At 32.6% G+C, this 20615-nt stretch overlaps 1 protein-coding gene and 1 long non-coding RNA gene across 2 annotated transcripts; both read right to left on the bottom strand.

Moving 5' to 3' along the window:
- Positions 1-1473: 1473 nt before the first annotated feature.
- Positions 1474-2520, bottom strand: LOC130459276 (uncharacterized). Its single transcript, XR_008918555.1, has 2 exons — positions 2224-2520; positions 1474-1734 (listed from the first exon to the last, which is right to left on the bottom strand). It is a non-coding gene; the product is annotated as an uncharacterized lncRNA (long non-coding RNA).
- Positions 2521-12463: 9943 nt separating this feature from the next.
- Positions 12464-16484, bottom strand: LOC110792330 (NAD(P)H dehydrogenase (quinone) FQR1). Its single transcript, XM_021997143.2, has 4 exons — positions 16311-16484; positions 14190-14283; positions 13057-13319; positions 12464-12954 (listed from the first exon to the last, which is right to left on the bottom strand). The coding sequence occupies exons 1-4, from the start codon at positions 16331-16333 to the stop codon at positions 12723-12725; spliced, it is 612 nt and encodes a 203-aa protein (XP_021852835.1). The 5' UTR covers positions 16334-16484; the 3' UTR covers positions 12464-12722.
- Positions 16485-20615: the final 4131 nt, after the last annotated feature.

The following is a 20615-nucleotide window of genomic DNA, read 5'->3' as shown; positions in this document are numbered from 1 at the left end:
TTAAAATGAAAGCTTGTAATCGAAGAATCCTTTGGGATAAAATAAAATGACTAATGAGTAAAAGAAACATTTTCGATTTTGTTTAATGAGCAAGTAAGAATGATACAATTTAATTATTGTACTGACCCTAACCTACTTGATTAGGGTATATATTTGATCATACTTTACCTCATTACTAACTTTTACCTTTTCTTTTTATTGTCTTTCTGCTCCTTAAAGCACATTGATGAATGATGATGAGTTGATGACAAAGTATTAATTCTGTGGTGTACGTGTATATAGGCTAACTTTAGGCCCTCGGCATTGACAGTACGTCGGTTGTACTATAAGTTTGAACTAGTTTAAGGCCCGTGCAACGCACGACTACCACTAAAATAATTTATTATTTTAATAATAATTAAAAGACTTGTGATATTAGAAAACATGAAAGTAAAAAAGATATATGGAAAAGTATACATTCAAAGTTGTGTAAAAAAAATTATTCAAATGAACTAAATTTGCATATTACTACAAAGTTAAAAATTATAGTCGTTTACTTGTTGTATGTACAACGATCTAACAACGTTAACCAAACCCGAATGACTTAAGACTAATTTTTGAAAAGACCCGAGCATAACCGAGTTAGTCAAATACAACATGTTTTGAATTGAGTAAAATCTTGATATATAAACTTACATGTTAGTCTATTTACCATGTATTATTATTTTAATTAACATTTTTACTTACCAATTACCATGTATTATATTATTAATAGTAGACTAACATTAGAAGTTCATTTATCAATATTTTTTATATTTCTTATCAGATTAAAAGTTATAATAATACATAAAGGAAATTATATCATAAAGGAAAAAATAATATTGATTTAGCTTTCCTCCAATAATATACTTCGTATTATGCAGTACACATCTATGGTAATTAAAATATATTTTTATCTTAGTTTCCTAAAAAACTTAATGTAATTTATTTATTTTAAAGTAAAAATAAAAAATTATTTTGGCGTGAAAAAATCGCACCAGGAAATGACACATGTCATTCCTGGGGTCTCTTTTAGTATATAGTATAATAGATGGTTGAGAACTTGAGACTTGAGAGGATAGGAAACTAGGGGTGGCAATCAGATCAGGTTGAATTGAGTCGGGTTCGTGTTCGGGTTGACTATTTTCGGGTTGACTACCCCCGAACCCGAACCTGATCTGTTTAAGAATTCGGGTTGAAAACCGAAACCTGAACCTGATCTGTTAATTATCAGGTCAACCTGAACCTGATCTGTATTGACCTGAAAATTTTAAAAATTTTAAAATCACAAAAAAACTTAGTTGAACCTGCTGTTTTCAGGTTGGGTTGACCTAAACCTGCGGTTTTCAGGTTGGGTTAACCTGAACCTGATCTGTTTTCAGGTCAACCCAAACAACAAATTTGGATTCAGATCACAAATACAGTGCTGCTAACCTATACAAACATACAAGCAGCTCCCGATAAGAAATACCTGAATATCTTACACAAAAGTTTAACTCATAAAGAGTTAAAATATAATAAGTCTAGGAGTTAAGTTTGCACACACTAATAAGTTGGAACGAATTATTAAGTTTTACAGACCAAATAAAGTTGCCTCAAAGGCACAAATTACAGTAACTAGAATTTTTTAAAACAAGAACATAACATTAGATATTGTTGGAGCCTTGGAGGAGGATGGCCGATGAGCCTATTTGGTCAACCAGTTCAGCCATTTCCCTGCAACATAAAAAAAAACATGAAATTAGCAAAAATCGAAAATAAATTTGAATAAAACCCAATAAAATCGAAATAAACAAAAAAATCGAAAAATTAAAACGAAATAAACAAAAATAATCGAAAAATATAACCGAAATAAAATTGAAAATAAAATCGAAAAAAAACCCTACAAAAAATCGAATAAATTGAAAATAAATTCGAAAAGTTTAAAAACATTGGCATAATAAAATGAAAAAACACAAAATCGAAAAAATCAGCATATAAAAATAGAAAAAATCGAAGAAAACAAAAAAAAATCGAAGAAAACAAAAAATAATCAAAGAAAACAAAAAATAATCGAAAAATCAGCATATCAAAATTAAAAATCGAAAATATCATCATTTAAAACACGAAAATTCGAAAAATCAGCATATCAAAACGAAAAAATTAAAAACAAATAGCATAAATTAAAGAAAAACAAGAAAGGAAATCAATAAAGAGTAACATTACCGAGTGAATGAAGAGGAATGAACCGAAGAATTGAGAGAGGATGAGAGATAGAGAGGATCAGACGGTGAGGAGTGGAGCAACTAAGCAAGCGGCGCACTTGGTATTTTTTTAGAGAGAGAGAGAGTGTGACTGAGAGTCTGAGAGAGTGTGAGTGAGTGAGAGGGTAGAAATTTAGGGTTTACATTTTTTTTTTACCTTTTTATATGGATCAGAATTTAGGGTAAAAAATATGGGCTTGGCCCAAGTAAGTATTAACCGTGAAGCACTGAATGTCTGAACTCCCGCCTCCCCGTGTTATTTTTATTTTTAAAAAATTTCGTTATCTTTCTAAATAAAATGTAATTGTAAAATTTATTTTTTAAAAACTTTTTCAGGTTATCAGGTCGGGTTGACCCGGGTTGACCCGACCTGATTTTGACCCATATAAATATTCGGGTTACACAGGTTAATTTCGGGTTGAGATTCTCAACCCAAACCTAACCCATTTAACTTCAGGTCGGGTTCGTATCAACCCATTTAATTAATCGGGTTGAAAATCTCAACCCAAACCCGCTATTTTCGGGTCGGGTTCGGGTCGGGTTATCAGGTCGGGTCAGCTTTTGCCAGCCCTATAGGAAACTCACTTTGTGATTTGGATGTACAAGTTTGAATTTCATCATTTGTTTGTGCTTGGGAGATGGAGATTATTTTTTACTTTTGCCCTGCTTAGGGGTGCTTATGAGCTCAACGAACACACGAGCTACTCGAATCCGACTCGGTTAAAGATCGGTCAAAACTCGACTATATAGGATAAATTTAAGCCCTCACTATTGACCATACGTCGGTTGTACTATAAGTTTGAATGGTTGAGAAGGTAGGAAACTCACTTGTGATTTGGATGTTACAAGTTTGAGCTTCATCATTTGTTTGTGCCTGAGAGATGACGAATTTTTTTTACTTTTCCCCTACTTAAGGGTGCTTATAAGCTCACCGAACTCGCGAGCTACTCGAACCCGACTCGGTCAAAGATCGGTCAAAACTCGACTCGAATCAGCCCGACTTGAGCTCGAGATCGACTCGAAAATTTAACGAGTTGAGTCGAGCAACTTGATACTCGACTCGAAAATCTCGTGAGAAGCTCGAATTATATATACATAATATAATTTTTTAAAAAATATACTCCCTCCTTCCCGGAATACTCGAAACGCTTTCCTTATAAGGCCGTCCCGGTTTACTTGCAACGTTTCTAAAAATGGAAACTTTTATTAATATTATAAATTTGTCACTTAACCAAGGACCCACCTACATCCCTACTCCCTAAAAATAAACATTAAAAAATACCCTACTATCTATATTAGAAAATACCCCACTGCCCCACTATTCCACTATCTATATTAAAGAAAATACCCCACTAGTCCACTACCAATTACCATCTAATTAAATAATAAGTCAATTACAATGTATTAAACTCTGTGCCTGTCAAAGTGTATCGAGTATTCCGAGACGGGGAGAGTAAATGTTTTATTTTATAATTTTTATTCATCATTTTATGTTTTTGTTCCTTAAAAAGTATACTTGTTTTTTTCTTCCTAAAAATGATGAATATATTATTAAGGGAAAAAAAATGTAAATCGTCCATCTATATTACACTATTTAGCAGCCAAAATATCTTCTACATTTACTCCAACCTTGGTAAATAAATGAGGGAGGAAAGAGGGAAATAATTATATACATTTTGTCCAACATTGATAATAAGTGAGAGAGGAAAGAATGACAAAGTTATATTCATTTTATCCCACGTTGGTAAATAAGCGAGGGAGGAAAGAAAGAAAGAAAGAAAGAAAGAAAGAAAGAAAGAAAGGGTTATATTAACTTTGTCCCACATTGGTAAATATATAAGGGAGGGAGAAAATGAGGAAAGGGTTATAAGTATAACGTTTAAAGTGTAAAAGTACAAATCACTTCAATTGGAATTTCATTTGGGCAAATGGATAAATTGATTTGGGGGTATAAACTTACTTTTTATAAGATTGAAATTTGATTCAAGTCGAGTTCGAGCTCAATTTTGGGTTTTTGAGTCAAATTCCAGTTGAGTTTTATCTCGATTTTGAGTTTTTAAGCCGATTTTGAGTCGAGATCGAACTCGAGTTTATTTTTTGAGCTCGAGTTTGAGTTTTCAAGCCGATTTCGAGTCGAGTTCGAGCTCGAGTTTGAAAGTTTTCGAGTCGATTCGGGCTTGACTATCAGTTTTCGAGTTTGAGGAGCTCGACTCGGCTCATTAGCATCCCCACTGGCCCTGCCATTCACATTGACCTGTGTAAATGAGTTCACTGAGTAATAGGGCCATTCTTCTCTTCCCAAGAAACAAAAAATGGAGAGAGACATGAAGCGCCTCACAGTAGACTTTGGCTAGTTTCTATTTATGTGTGCGTTGTGTGTAGTTCCGATTTTTTTTTTAACAAATATTTTGATTTGAACAAGAATAGTGAACGTCCATTTTAGACGCAAATCATCTTTATTGATACTATTCAGTATTAATAAGGATTTTGTTAGTACCAATGTGTTAAGGATAACATAGTTATCTTAGAGTATAGAAGGATATAATATCATATGAGATAGAGTTATGTTATATGATATGAGATAGAAGTCTATAAAAATTAGGAATCCTACAAAGTGTAGGACATCTAGTTTGTAATATAAATAGAGGCGTATGCCACGGATAATATGAAAAAAATCAAATAATATACTCCCTCCGTCCCGGAATACTTGACATGTTTTCCTTATCGGGCCGTCCCTTAATACTTGACCTGTTTCTAAAAATGGAAATATTCTAACAACATTATATTATTTCTCACTCCACCCCTATTAACCCACCTACCTCCTACTCCATACAAAAAATAATTAAAAATTCAACCCTTACTCTCCCCCAACCCCACCTCTTAACCTCATCCCACTAACTACATTAAAATAATACCCCACTATCAACTATTACCTATTAAATTAAATAAGTCAATTCAAGTCCCTTAAACTCTGTGCCGGTCAAAGCGAGTCGAGTATTCCGGGACGGAGTGAGTATTCTCCAATATTTTAGCATGGTATGAGAGATTAGGTAGATCTTAGGGACAGACTATAAAATTTATGCCCTGCCAGTGGGTTAGAAAAAAAAAATCCACCGGTGGGATTTAGACAAACTTCCGTTGTGCATCAAACTGATGCTTTGTGATTTTGTTTTGGTTGGAGTGAGTGCTTGAGATGCTAATTAAAAAGAGAAAAAAAATAAAAAAAATTCATTGATAAAATATTTGTGTACGTGTAAGGCTGTTGGAGTTTTTGAGTTTGGTGGTCTTATATGTCTCACGATGAGACGTATACTAGATGGTGATAGATTTGTGTTTGAAGAGAAATATTATTTATACTTGGGATCGATCGAGTCGAATTCGATTATACATTTGAGTTTGGTTTTGCTTCGAAAAACTAATGAATATTTGAGAGCTTGGTTTTGCTCGAAAAATCAATGATAGATTGAGCATGATTTTCTCAAGAGAAGCCACAGGCGTTCGTGTTATGTTAGTATGTTACGATAATTGGTGAGTTCGAAAAGAAAGAAGTTCTCATCAAGAGAGAAAAAACTGCAGGGTCGAAAAGAACGGCGTTCCTGCTCGGTTGAGATTTTTTTTTTATTGAAGCCGACATCATCACTGAGTTGTGCGTATCGACTTCAACAAAGACGAAGAAGTACCGGTTCATCCGATTGATCTGGTGCTAATATAGACGAAGAATGGCGTTTCCTGCTCGGTTAGGATGCAAAAGAGCGTCGAGAATTAGGACGCAAAAAAGCGTCGAGAAATTCTCGACTCACTTTTTAACGACGCTTTCAAAAGGCGTCGAGGCTAAATTTCTCGACGCTTTTGCTGTCGAAAAAAGGCTGAATAAGCGCCCACAACCAACGGGATTTGTAGTAGTGATCATAAGAGTTTGAAGTACATTTTCACACAGAAAGATCTGAATATGCGTCAAAGAAGGTGATTAGAATTGATCAAGGATTATGATCTAGATATTCAGTACCATGAGGGAAAAGCCAATGTAGTTGCAGATGCCTTGAGTGGGAAATCAAGCCATAGTGTGAATGCATTAGTAGTTGTTAACGAGCTGTGCAAGGATATGAAACGATTGAATCTGGAAATAGTGAATGGTGAATGTCTGGAGGGAATGATGAATGCCTTGACCATCCAACCGTCAGTGGTTGATGAGATTAAAGAGAATCAGGATGGAGATGTCAAACTAGAGCAAATTAAGGTAAATATTTCGCAAGGAAAGGAGACAGATTTTAAGATCCATGATGTACAAAGGACGATGGTGTGTGCCTCAAAAGTGTGGTGAATTGAAAGAGAAGTTGATGAAGGAAGGTCACAATACGTCGTATTCTGTTCACCCAGGTGGTGACAAATTGCATAAGGATCTGAAGAAGATCTATTGGTGGCCAAGAATGAAGAATGAAGTGGCTGAATTCGTGGCAAGATGCTTAACTTGTCAAAAGGTTAAGATTGAACATAGGAGACCTCAGGGAAAGGTCGAACCTTTAGAAATTCCGAGTTGGAAATGGGACTGTATCTCAATGGACTTCGTCACTTGCTTGCCCAAGTCGAAAAGTGGAAATGATACCATTTGTGTGGTACTCCCTCCGTCCCTTAATACTTGCACTACTTTCCTTTTTGGGCCGTCCCTTAATACTTGCACCGCTTCTATAAATGGAAATCTTTACCAATATTATATTATTTCTCACACTTACCTACTACCCCTCCTACACCCCTATTCCCTACAAAAAATCATTTAAAAATCAACACCCCTCACTCACCACTCCACACCCCTTACACATTTCTCACTAACTATATTAAAAAAATACCACACTATCAACAAACACCCATTAAATTAATAAGTCAATTCAAATGTCTTAAACTCCGCACCGGTCAAACCGGTGCGAGTATTAAGGGACGGAGGGAGTAGTAGATAGGTTGACTAAGTCAGCAGTGTTCATACCAATGAAAGAAACCTGGAAAATGGAACAACTTGCCAAAGCCTACATCAAGAATGTAGTGAGACTACATGGAGTTCCTAAGGATATCGTGTCAGATAGGAATTCTAGGTTCCTTTCGAATATCTGGAAGAGCGTACAGAAGAACATTGGTACGACATTGAAGATGAGTACAACATTCCATCCAGCTATAGATGGACAAACCGAAAGGACTATCCAAACCCTGGAAGATATGCTTAGAGCTTGTGTGATAGATTTCCAAGGTGGATGGGAAGATAGCTTAGATTTGATTGAGTTTTCATAATAACAACTATCATGCCAGTATCAGAATGGCACCATTTGAAGCATTGTATGGGAGCAAGTGCAGAAGTCCCTTTTGTTGGAGTGACATTAGTGAAACCGTTGTATTAGGTCCCTAAATGATAGAGGACACAATGAACCAAGTTAGTACTATTCAATCCAAGATTCAAGCTGGGCAAGACTGTCAAAGAGTTATGCAGACTTGAAACGTAGAGATGAAGAGTTCCAAATAGGCGACAAAGTGTTGCTTAAGGTTTCACCAATAAAGGGTGTAATGAGATTTGGGAAGAAATGAAAGCTAAGCCCAAAGTATATAGGCCTATATGAAATCCTAGAACGGATAGGGAAGGTAGCATATAGACTTGCTTTACCCATGAACTTGCATAGAGTGCACAATGTTTTCCATATATCTCAGATGAGAAAGTATGTCCCGGATAAGTTGCATGTGTTGCAACCGGAGACCATAGAATTGGACCAAAGCTTAACTTTTGAGGAAAGACCAATCAAGATCCTAGACAGTAAAGTGCATAGCACGCGAACTAAGGATGTTAAGATTGTCAAAGTGTTATGGTCTAACCAAGAATCTGAAGAAGCTACCTGGGAAGCCGAGGACGAAATGAGAAATAAATATCCCGAGCTTTTCCCGAGGTTAGTTGAGTTACGGACTTACGGGGCCGTAACTCGTTTTCTTTAAGGGGGGTAGAGTGCGGTAGAATTTTGCACTTTTTACCTTATTTTCCCTATTTTATGCCTAATTTTGCGCTTTTCAATGAAGTTTCACTTTATATTGTCTTGTTGAATTACTTAAAGAGTACATCAACTAAAACTTTTGCAAGAAAACGCCTTAAAGTCTCAAAAAGTCTCAAGTCTTGATTTTCAAACTGTGATTTCCGTGCCCAAGGTTCGGGACGAAACTTCTTTTAAGGAGGGTAGACTGTAATACCTCGTATTTTCTGAATTTATAAATATATTTTATTATATTTATAAAGTGTTTTTGGGATTTTTAGAAATTAAATTGCATGTAACGCTAATTTAAATGTATTTTTATTTAAATAAAATAATTATTATTTTTATAAAACCCGAAATGTTTTAAATAAATTCATTATTTATTACCGGGAATTTATTGGGCCAGTTTTCAGAAAGTTTGAATTAATTCCAACCCACTTCTGTTGGCCAACCCAACTAAAACCATGAGCATTCAATTATAATCTGACCCAAACTCCAAGCCCAATTAAGTTTCCTAAAACCTAAGCCCACTAGGGACTAGGTAACTATAAATACAACCCTTGCATTGAAAATCCCCACATAATTTCATTAACACTCTCTCTCCTCTCTTTTGCTCCCTCTTGCGTCCGGCCCCCTTGCGCCCGTCCCCTTGCCCGCGCAACCGAGCCTCGTTGCTCGTTGCTCGTGCCCTTGTGCGCGCAAGCCCTCGCCCTCGTCCCTCTCTTTCTCGCGCCTCACGCGCACCACTCCCATCACTCCTCCCTCGCGCCTCCCTCGCACAGCAATGCACGCACGTCATTGCTTGCTGCTTATTGTTGTTGCGTGTGTTGTTGCTGCTGTCGTTGTGTGCTCTCCCAGCCACACGCACCCTCAACCGCTCTCTTTTTTGCACGAGCCTCGCTCTCGCCCCCGCGCGCGCCACGCCGCCCCCTGCTGCTGTCCGCGCTCGTCGCTGCTCGCTCGCACACACGACTTCGTGTGTGTTGTGTATTGTTATTGTTCCGAATAATTCTTTTTGCGCCCAATCACATTCAATTCGTGATTCTACCGTGCTATAGGACAGTTTGGTATATTTCTCTTCTTCCTTGCCTATTCTATTTCAATTCCGTATTTTAAATTATTGATTTTAATTATTATATTGATGGGAACGGTTATGAACACCGTATTGTGATGATTTTCATATTTGAATTCATGATCGAGGATGATTTTAATTACATGAATTATTATTTTCAGATTTAATAGTTATTTAAAGTGTCGATTTTTATGACCAAAACATGATTTTTATGCTTACTTATTGTTAGGGTGTTAATCCCAACCTAATAGGAAATCGATTTACATAATTTAATGTCAAATTAAATTATAGGAACCAACTTAAATTTTCAGATTTATTGTACGGATTTAAAGTGTTGATTTTAATGATTTTAAGGTCAAAAAGTCAATGTTTTACACTAGGACTTGAGTTGACTATTTGAGACTATTAATTTAATAAATAACGATTATTTCCTAACTAAAGCAAGGGTTTTAGAATCTATAAAGTTGCTGGAAATTTAGTAAACACGAATAATAATTAAGTTTTCTTATTTTAATTATAGGAGGTGATTTCTAGCTTTGAGCCTTGATTCGCAAAGTGGCCCCCGTACCTAGGTATTCAAGGTACGTACATGTCTAGGGTGACCACCTATTCCATGAGGATTATGTGATGTTATTTGATTGTGAATCATGTGACTTGAAGTGTTGTGAATTCATGTTTGATGTGTGAGCAAGCATGTTATGGATTATTAACGCTTTACGAAGCTTTGTGAACAATCATGTTGTGATCTTTAATAATCGTGGAATTATGTCAAACATGTTGTTCAAGTTTATATGCATGTATGAGTGTTTAACATGCAAGTTTATGTTTATGCTATTATACGGAATGTCTAGCATACTTTGAGCTAAGTGTTTATGCCTCAGTGCATTATATATTCTACCGCCGTGTAGAATATGTTAGGGAAGTCTATGTGAATTGAACTAAGGACTATTCGTGCTATGGGCACACCCCGCTTGTTAACTGGCAATGTCGGGTTATCTCAAACAGTGTTTTGAGAAGGAACAATGGGAATAATATCACTTGAGTCTTATGTTTGATCACAAGTCCTAAAGGATTAAAACGAAGTATTAATGTTTGATTTCTTGCTTTGTTGTTGAGTCTTGAATCACCTTGTACATAAAATATTAATTAACGTAAAGTGCAACTCATAATGAGCTTCAGAACTCTTTGAACTTATATACCTTGAGTATGAACAATGGGGGAGTTTTGCCGGAAAACTGGTACTCCTTGAATGATACAAGACGTTGTTTCATTCATTTTTTTTTCTTTTTCTTTTATGCACTGGAATTCCGTCGGTATGGCCCGGCTGTCGGTAGGAGTCCGACTTATTATTATTTGGTGTATGGTTGGCTCCCATCACCCTTTTCTTTCCTTTTGAGGATACTTTATTTTACCCGTTCGAAGCTACTTCTTAATTAAACTGTGAGTCAAGAGTCGTGTCAAGTATAGAGTCTTGTCTCCATGATTATTTGTTATTAAATGGCTTTTGCATGTGGATTAACTCGTTGAGTGAAGAATGTTAGGATAGAATGTTATTCTAACTTGTTCGTACTCAGCTTTTGCTGACTTCGTGCTTTATGTCTTTTGGTCATGGCCTTTGCCTTAATGACCCTATGATGATCCAAATTGCATTTGCGTTGTTGGGGAGTAGATTTTAATAAAACAGGTTCGTAGAGATAACTTGCGGGAGAAGTTATCATGGGAATTGTGTTTGAGAGTTTATTTCTACTTCCGTACTTTATAAACTCTACTTTTATTTTTAGTCATGACTACAGTATTTCTTTGAACTTTAGTTAATGGATTTCTAAACTATTTAATGTTTGGTTTTGGGCCTTAATGGTTCCAAGTTGTTTTATGACCATAAACTATTTCGTGTGCTTGAAAGTTAGTTAAATTCCGTTGCGTAATTCTGGTAAATAGCATTAGCTGTTATCACGGTGGCGGTAATATCTTGGTAATTCATTTGTTTTAAGTTGGAAAATGTTTTATAAAAAGCAAGGAATTATTAGGGTGTTACAAACAAGGTGAGTATGTAGTATTCTGTGACAGTAAGAGTGTTATGGATTTGAGCAAGAATTCAATGTATCATGCTCGCACAAAACACATTGACATTAGGTATCATTGGTTGCGAGATGTGATAGTAGAATATAGAATGAAACTGAAGAAAGTCCACACCGACAAGAATGGTGCAGATATGTTGACAAAGGTAGTTCCCAGAAGCAAGGTTGAGCTTTGTAGTAAGCTTGCCGGGATGAGGTTCAAGTGATCATGGTATGATCGTGTCTTCCCCGTGATGGGCTGGAGGGGGAGATTGTTGTGGGTCCAGCCCACTTGTTGCACAAGTAATTTATTTATCTTGTGTTTGTGAGCCCGAAATGTTGGGTTATATTTTTTAGTCCACTTGGGGCTAAATGGGTAGGCTTATCTTAGAAACCTTGAGTGTTTTTTATGTTTAGTTATGACCTAAGGGGGAGTTAGGTCAGCAGTGAGAAAATCAGAAAACACACACACAAAAAGGAGAGGAGAGAAAGAGAAGTGAGTATTCGTAGCTTTCAGGAAAATCATCAGAAAACTGTCGTTTTACGGAGATTCAACTGTCGGATCGTGTTGATTTTTGGTCAGCTTGTTGAGGATACATAGGGCCTCATTTTGAACGGTTGGATTGTCGTTTTGAGCTCTTGTTTGTCAGTGGTCGTTACTGAACAGAACCTATGTTTTTGGGTGATATTCTTCATCTCTTGTCTCTTAATTGTTCATCTCTTATGTATGGAAGTGTTGGTGGGTTGTGAACTTTTTTATGTCTATTTGGGTTCTTTTGCCCTCAATTTTATCATAATAAGAGAAGGTGACAAGGGCGGACTCCTCACAAGTCCCGTGATTTTTACTCTTCACATCGAAGGGGCTTTCCACGTATAAGTCGTGTGTGTTGATTGATTTTGTTCTTCCGCATTTGATTGTTTCTTGCTGTCCATTATTGGTTGATTTATAGGTTATTTGTTTGGTGGATTATTTGTGGTGTATTGGAGTTGTATTGTTTGGTTGATTGTCTTATAGACGATCCTTATGAATAGTTGATATACTACTAGGGTCCTATCAAAGAAGACTCTGACAAATGAACGGAAAAATGGAGAAACCTCTGATCAGTCGGTCTAAACAAGCAAATAGGTAATAAACGTTACTTACAAATAGTAGCAAACTCGCAATGTAGAAAAAATAGCACAAGCTTTATCATTCAAAAATAGAAAGAAAACATATATGGAGCATTTATTAAAGAAGACAGAAAAGGCACAAAAATAGAAAAGAAAACAAATAGTGTATGATTTGTAATGAGTAACGTATGATCCGGTGTATGTTTATGAATCTAGAAATCAGTTAAGCACTTCCTTTGAGCTTCTTTGTGATTGTAGCAACATACTTCCCCTGGTGGAAAGCCTGCTGCAATTCAAGCTCTGTTGGCACTCTTGAACCATCTCCGGCAAAAGTTCCAGCACCATAGGGGCTTCCACCCTTGACGTTCTCCATCTCAAACATACCGGCACCAAATGTGTAGCCAATTGGGACAAAGATCATACCGTGGTGAGTCAACTGAGTGATGGCAGTCAAACTGTAAAAAAAGAACAAAGTTTCTCTTTGAATTTAGTATTATGTTCTGGAGATGAAGGGAAAAAGAAACAATATAATGAGGCACTGGCAGTAGGGAGCTTACGCAGTGGTTTCTTGTCCACCACCTTGAGATCCTGTGCTAAAGAATAAGCCAGCAGGTTTTCCAGCAAGCTGCTGAGTTCTCCATAGACCCCCAGTTGAATCGAGGAAAGCCTTAAATTGAGCAGCCATCATTCCGAATCTTGTGGGGAACCCAAATATAAAGCCATCAGCTTCAGCTAGCTCATTTGGAGTAATGATTGGAGCATCGCTCTTTGCTGGTGCACTCATTTTACCAAGCACTTCATCTGAAAGTATCTCAGGAACCTGTTTCATACATCTCACCAAACTCAAATTTAACTAATTCAAAACAAACATCGAAATTTACGGCAAGGACTTTTTAAATTTAACATATGCCACACATCATTGAAGTATAACTCAGTAACAGTACAAACATACATGCTTATCAAGGGAGATTTTGATAGACAATTCAGGACATAGTAAACGAAACGGTTAGAAAGCAAGATTATATGTCAACAAAACATTGGCAATGAAGTTGATGACATTAACAGGAAGGTAATCACTAATCAATAAGAAGGTTTACCACAAGATAGTTTTTAATTTCAGTTCTAAGAAAATAATGATGGAACAGTAGGGAAGCAAGGCCAAGGCAACGGGGTCAGAAATTCCATTAATTAAAACTTAAATTAAAAGGCATTTGCAGAGTTAGTGATATTGCAAGCAAGAGTATATTTTGATTTTTTACATCACAAAGTAGAGCTCAACAACCTATATCACCACCTTGCACAGATACATCAATATCAAGTTTACAGGATAGTGTCTTCGTCGATTTAGACTCAACAAACTGGCCACTTACTGCGTGTCTATGTATAGCCATTCTCATCCCTGTAGTTAACGATGATTGCTTGGAGTAAACTAGACCAGGAGATGATGTCAATAAATGACAATAAAAAACGCATGCGAAAACAAAAAAAGAGTACACAGTTGCACAGTTGTGCTTGAGGCCGCTTGTCTTAGGTACATGGTTAGAACTTAAAAGAGTCTCGTGGTCACTTCATAATTCATACTAGTCTAGAGAATTTAATAGATGGTTTACCCGCTAAAATATATCCCCGGTCTAATAAATTTTATTAGTTAAAATGATCTTAGAAGGCAACAAGTACAACTGATGTTTACCTGCCAGAGTTTAGCCTCTACACCTTCAACAGATGCAGCTCCTTTCTGGATCTCCTCTGCCAGCTTGTGTACGTGTCCGTACATAGAATAGTACCTGAAAAACAATATAGAACTTATGTTGAAAACCTCCTCAAACTTTTAAGAGACTTTTGTAAGACAAACTGAGGCGAAGACAACTGGAAAATACAACGACGCTTGCTAATTGGAAATCTCTTATTGACACTGCTGTGAGATTTCTAATTGTGGTCTTTCCTTATAGTCAGAAAGTTATTTTACATGAAACTACAAGTAGCTGAGCTGTTAATGTCATTCTACCTTGCAATAAAACAAGATTGTGATGACTGAAACATTGCATACATGAAAACTCAGTCTGTCTATATGCATCAAAGAAAGCATGGTCAGTTCCCTGCCAAGACAGGAGCAGTTGCGCAAGTACCTCAATGAGAAACAAACTAATATTTTCAGATTGTCATAAGATACAGCTATTAACTATTAACGCTACTTAAATGTCATGGATGAGTGAAGTAGTGTCCAATAAAATGCATCAGGATTCAGGACTGCTCCCTAAACATATGTTCTTCAGAAACAAATCACACCTCCAAGGGTCCCAACTACCTAGACTATTCAGAGACAACACTGTTGCATTCACTATAGGAAATCCTCACAATTGCCTAATGTCATTCAGAAATTTTTCGTTTATTCCAAGGACAGAAAGGAAAAACAAAAAGAATGAACTATACGAATTCAATTATCGACTTTCAATTTGAAAATGTACCCCTAATTTTTTTTTAAAACTAATTAGACATAACACATAGGAGGAACAAAAGCATTTAAATGCTGTACTACATTTTCCATAACAAGGAGCGTCATCTGATGTTAACAAGGCAAGGCCCCGCTATGAAATCAACAGACAGGACCAGTTATTATTATCTAACATGATACTACGGCACTACGCAGTACGGAGTAATACATTAGCTCCAAAAACTCCACGAGAGCTAGCTTATATTCTCATACATAATGACAGACCGGAATTGTCTATGCAACCTGAACTCGTCACTAAACTACAACCAAGATCTTCAATTGTACAAAATCTAAAACTAGTGTTCTACCAGTAAAATTACTCAATCACTAACAAATGTAGAAGTCGCTTATCAAGTTCTAAAGCCCGCACATCCTCCTACCCCGAAGATAAATAGTTATGACTATATTTAGACAGCTAAGTTTTAATCCATTGTTTTCTTATCATTTCTACAACACATTTTTAATATTGACACAATCCATCATTTCCTTGTATCCAGAATACCATTCCGTTCTCCTGCCCAAGTCCTTCACTTGATTTTCACCCTGATCAAGCGATTATTACTCCATAACAAGTATATTATAAATCCATTCATTATCGTTACTCAGTGTCTGCAAAGAGGCTCCCGCAACATGCCCGGTGAGGGGGTTGGAACGCAACCTTACCCCTATCATTGCAGGTTGTTTCCGATTCCAGTGAGGAGCGAGGTTTATACTCCATAACATATTAAACTATTTTTACTTTTGCTTATAAAACCTGATCTGAAATGATCATTTCTATTTGAAACTATTCCTCGCCAATTTAAACTGATTTTGTAAGCTAAAATTGATGTTTAGTTGTTTACTAATCAAAGCTGATCTTACTAACGTTTACTTCAAAATGTTATCATTGATTTCCTTCAAAAAAAAAAATGTTATCATTGATTTTTACTGATCAAAACTAACTCCCGAAATAATTCACTTAACTCATGAATCAACCAATAAACTACTCTCATAATAATGTCGCGAGTTTCAGCAAAATATCGTAATAATTAATCAGCACAAATGAGCAATTCATTAAAAAAAATCACTAAATTACTGCTAAAAATTGAGCACAATAATATACGTGCAAATATTCTGAGTAAATTGAACTTCAAAATTCAAATATGCTAAAGTTCAGAAAAAATTCCAGGGTAATCAGATGAAGATCATAATCAAGCGCGATCATCGAGGAAATTAACATAATCAAATTTACATTACAAATAACAACAAAGAAGTAAACATTTCAAAATATCGGCAAAAATAAAATTGAACAGAAAAAATGAGGAGAGAGAAGAAACATACACAATGTAAACTTTGGTTGCCATTGGAGATCGAAGTTTGAAATGGACAGTAGTTGACTCGCTGTTTTTCTCTCCCTAAAACTCGCTCCTTTGTTTCTCTCTCTTAATCCCGGCCTTCTTTTGCAGCAATTATGCGAAGTGATGGAATGAAATTGATGTGCGTTGACGAAAAGGAAATGGAGAAGTGGGTGGTTATTTATAGTAAGTATGGTACATTGAATTAGTTGGGGTTAATTAAACTGGTAATTACGGATTAGTTACTGTAATTAGAGTCTAATACGTAAAGGATGGCGTCTAAGGTTGTTAAGCCGGAGTAGCTGGCTAAAATTGATTTGGAGTCCTTGGACATGGGAATGATGCTATCACAGTGTCACGCTTGTCCTCATCATCATGTCATTCACCGTCACTTCTCTCCCAAGCTATAAATTTGCATTATTGTTAACATGTTATTAGGATTTTTTCAAAATCACCCTCTTATAAACTTCACTTTTTCAAATTTATTATTCATCTTTCACCCAAAAAATACAAACCTTCAAAATTACTACTTTATAAATCACAAATCTTTAAAATTAACACCACTTAATGAAAATTGTTAGTTTTCTGTTAGTGGGTACCACTTTTTCGTTTTCTTTTGTTATCCCCTACTTTTTCCACAATTTTTTCCTTTTCCTCCTTCCTTCTTTATCTTTCACCCAAATTAATTATTTATTTTAATACTAGAAAATGGTTTTGGAGATTCTTGTTGAATTGAATTGTCTTATTATTTTGAATAATCTCGATTGACTCTATATATGAGAAGGAAGGAGGAAGATGATGCTGGTTTTTATTTGAGAAGAGGGTGGGCAAGTTGGCATCAATTGTGAGTGGATTCAAGGTTGGTGCCCATTATTTTATTTTTTTGGTGTTACCACTCGGTTCACCCTTAGGGCTAATTAGACCCTGTTTTTTAGAGCTAAATTGAACTGAACTGAACTGAATTGAACTGAACTGAACTGAATTGAACTGAACTGAACTGAATGCTCCTGAACTGAACTGAACTTAACTTAACTGAACTTAATATATTACCGAAATAAATAATAAATAATAAATAATAAATAATAAATAATAAATAATAAATAATAAATAATAAATAATAAATAATAAATAATAAATAATAAATAATAAATAATAAATAATAAATAATAAATAATAAATAATAAATAATAAATAATAAATAGTAAATAATAAATAGTAAATGATAAATGATAAATGATAAATGATAAATGATAAATGATAAATGATAAATGATAAATGATAAATGATAAATGATAAATGATAAATGATAAATGATAAATGATAAATGATAAATGATAAATGATAAATGATAAATAATAAATAATAAATAATTAATAATTAATAATTAATAATTAATAATTAATAATTAATAATTAATAATTAATAATAAATAATTAATAATAAATAATAAATAATTAATAATTAATAATTAATAATTAATAATAAATAATAAATAATAAATAATAAATAATAAATAATAAATAATAAATAATAAATAATAAATAATAAATAATAAATAATAAATAATAAATAATAAATAATTAATAATAAATAATTAATAATAAATAATTAATAATTAATAATAAATAATTAATAATAAATAATAATAAATAATAAATAATAAATAATAAATAATAAATAATAATAATTAATAATAATAATAATACATAATAAATAATAATACTAATAATAATAATAATAAATAATTAATAATTAATAATAAATAATAATAATAATATAATAATAATAATTAATAATAATAATTAATAATAATAATTAATCATTAATAATTAATAATAATAATTAATAATTAATAATTAATAATTAATACTTAATAATTAATAATTAATAATTAATAATTAATAATTAATAATTAATAATTAATCATTAATCATTAATAATTAATAATTAATAATTATCATTAATAATTAATAATTACTAATTAATAATTAATAATTAATAATTAATAATTAATAATTAATAATTAATAATTAATAATTAATAATTAATAATTAATAATAATAATTAATCATTAATCATTAATAATTAATAATTAATAATTAATAATTAATAATTAATAATAATAATTAATAATACTAATTAATAATTAATAATTAATAATTAATAATTAATAATTAATAATATAATTAATAATTAATAATTAATCATTAATAATTAATAATTAATAATTAATAATTAATAATTAATAATTAATAATTAATAATTAATAATTAATAATTAATAATAATAATTAATAATTAATAATTAATAATTAATAATTAATAATTAATAATTAATAATAATAATTAATAATTAATAATTAATAATTAATAATTAATAATTAATAATAATAATTAATAATTAATAATTAATAATTAATAATTAATAATTAATAATTAATAATTAATAATTAATAATTAATAATGAATAATTAATAATTAATAATTAATAATTAATAATTAATAATTAATAATTAATAATTAATAATTAATAATTAATAATTAATAATTAATAATTAATAATTAATAATAATAATTAATAATTAATAATTAATAATTAATAATTAATAATTAATAATTAATAATTAATAATAATAATTAATAATTAATAATTAATAATTAATAGTTAATAATTAATAATTAATAATTAATAATTAACAATTAATAGTTAATAATTAATAGTTAATAATTAATAATTAACAGTTAATAGTTAATAATTAATAATTAATAGTTAATTATTAATAATTAATAATAAAAATTGTTAACTAATAACTAAAGAATAATTATGAATTAATAACTATATAATAAATAATAATAATAATAATAATCTGTAATTGATTACTAAATAATTACAATAAATGATAAATATTAATAATAATAATAATTCATAGTTAATAACTAATAACTAAAGAATTAATATCTAATAATCCGTAACTAATTAATAAAAATAAAATAAAATAATATTAATTATTAATAAATAATTAGTTATAAATAATAATAATAAGTAATATAATAATATAAATGTAAATATAAATAATAAGTAATATAATAATATAAATATAAATAATAAGTAATACAATAATATAAATAATAATATAAGTAATATTAATAATAATATTATTATTATTATTATTAAGTTAAATTAAACTGAATTAAACTGAACTGAACTGAATGCTCCTGAACTGAACTGCACTGCCAAATAAGTCCTGAAACTGAAATTAAGCCAAAAAGAACAGGGCCTTAGGATTCGGGCCCAGTTATGGGCGGGACATGTTCCAGTCCCTTCCCAATTGTTGTTGCGGGGGATCGAACATGCATCCTCCCTACCAAGAGTAGTCTCAATCACCACTAAACCAACAGACAATTGGTAGATTGGTGCCCATTTTAATTATGTAATCTTCAGCTATGAATTCTGTTGTTGGCTTATTTACTATGTTTCTTCCACACACAATTTGGCTAAACCTTAATGAATAATGATCTCTATTCTGCGCTCCTAAGTACTAATCCCTTACATGAACATTTGTTACCTCGTGGGAGTACCGACAGTTTGATGCTAATCTTACCTTATTATTATCAACTTTCGAAAGGAAGTGATTTCCGACAATAATGCTAATAAATGTCAAAACGGTAACTTTTGTGTAAGACCGCCTTACCGGAAAGACCACTTTGGTTGCTTAACTAATTGGTTCAATTTCTTAACTAATTAGTTACATTACTTAATTAATTGATTCAATTGCTTAACTAATTAATTCCTTTGCTTAACTAATTGGTTTCAGTACTTAACTAATTAGTTCAAGTGCTTAACTAATTGGTTTCATTGCTTAACTTATATGATACCAAAGTGGTCTTTTGTGTAAGACCTCCTTATAGAAAAGTTTGTAATGTCAAAATTTTAAAAATATGCCCCTCTTTCAATTAATTCCCAACCTACCGTCCACGCCATTAAGAAAAATCGATCCTTTTTTTTTAACAAGTCAGCCCTAAATCGCCAATTCAATTAGAGATGTAGTACAACACATCACCAATTGAATTAGCGATATTATAATAATAAATCTCTGCGTCAAATGGCGAAGTGTTACTTTTTACAAGTCAGTAACTACAAATGGCTATGTAAGGCAAAATCGACAAATGAATTGGAGATATTGTCTGGCAAAATCGCCAATTCAAATGGAGATGTTGTCTAGAGACATCGCCAATTCAATTGGAGATATTGCTTTATAACATCGCCAATTCAATTGGAGATTTTTCTTTGT

Source organism: Spinacia oleracea, chromosome 4 (genome assembly GCF_020520425.1).
Source record: "Spinacia oleracea cultivar Varoflay chromosome 4, BTI_SOV_V1, whole genome shotgun sequence".
In the NCBI taxonomy this organism is placed as follows: domain Eukaryota; kingdom Viridiplantae; phylum Streptophyta; class Magnoliopsida; order Caryophyllales; family Amaranthaceae; genus Spinacia; species Spinacia oleracea.
Note: the sequence above shows the minus strand (reverse complement) of the source record. Positions and strands in the feature narration are given on the sequence as shown.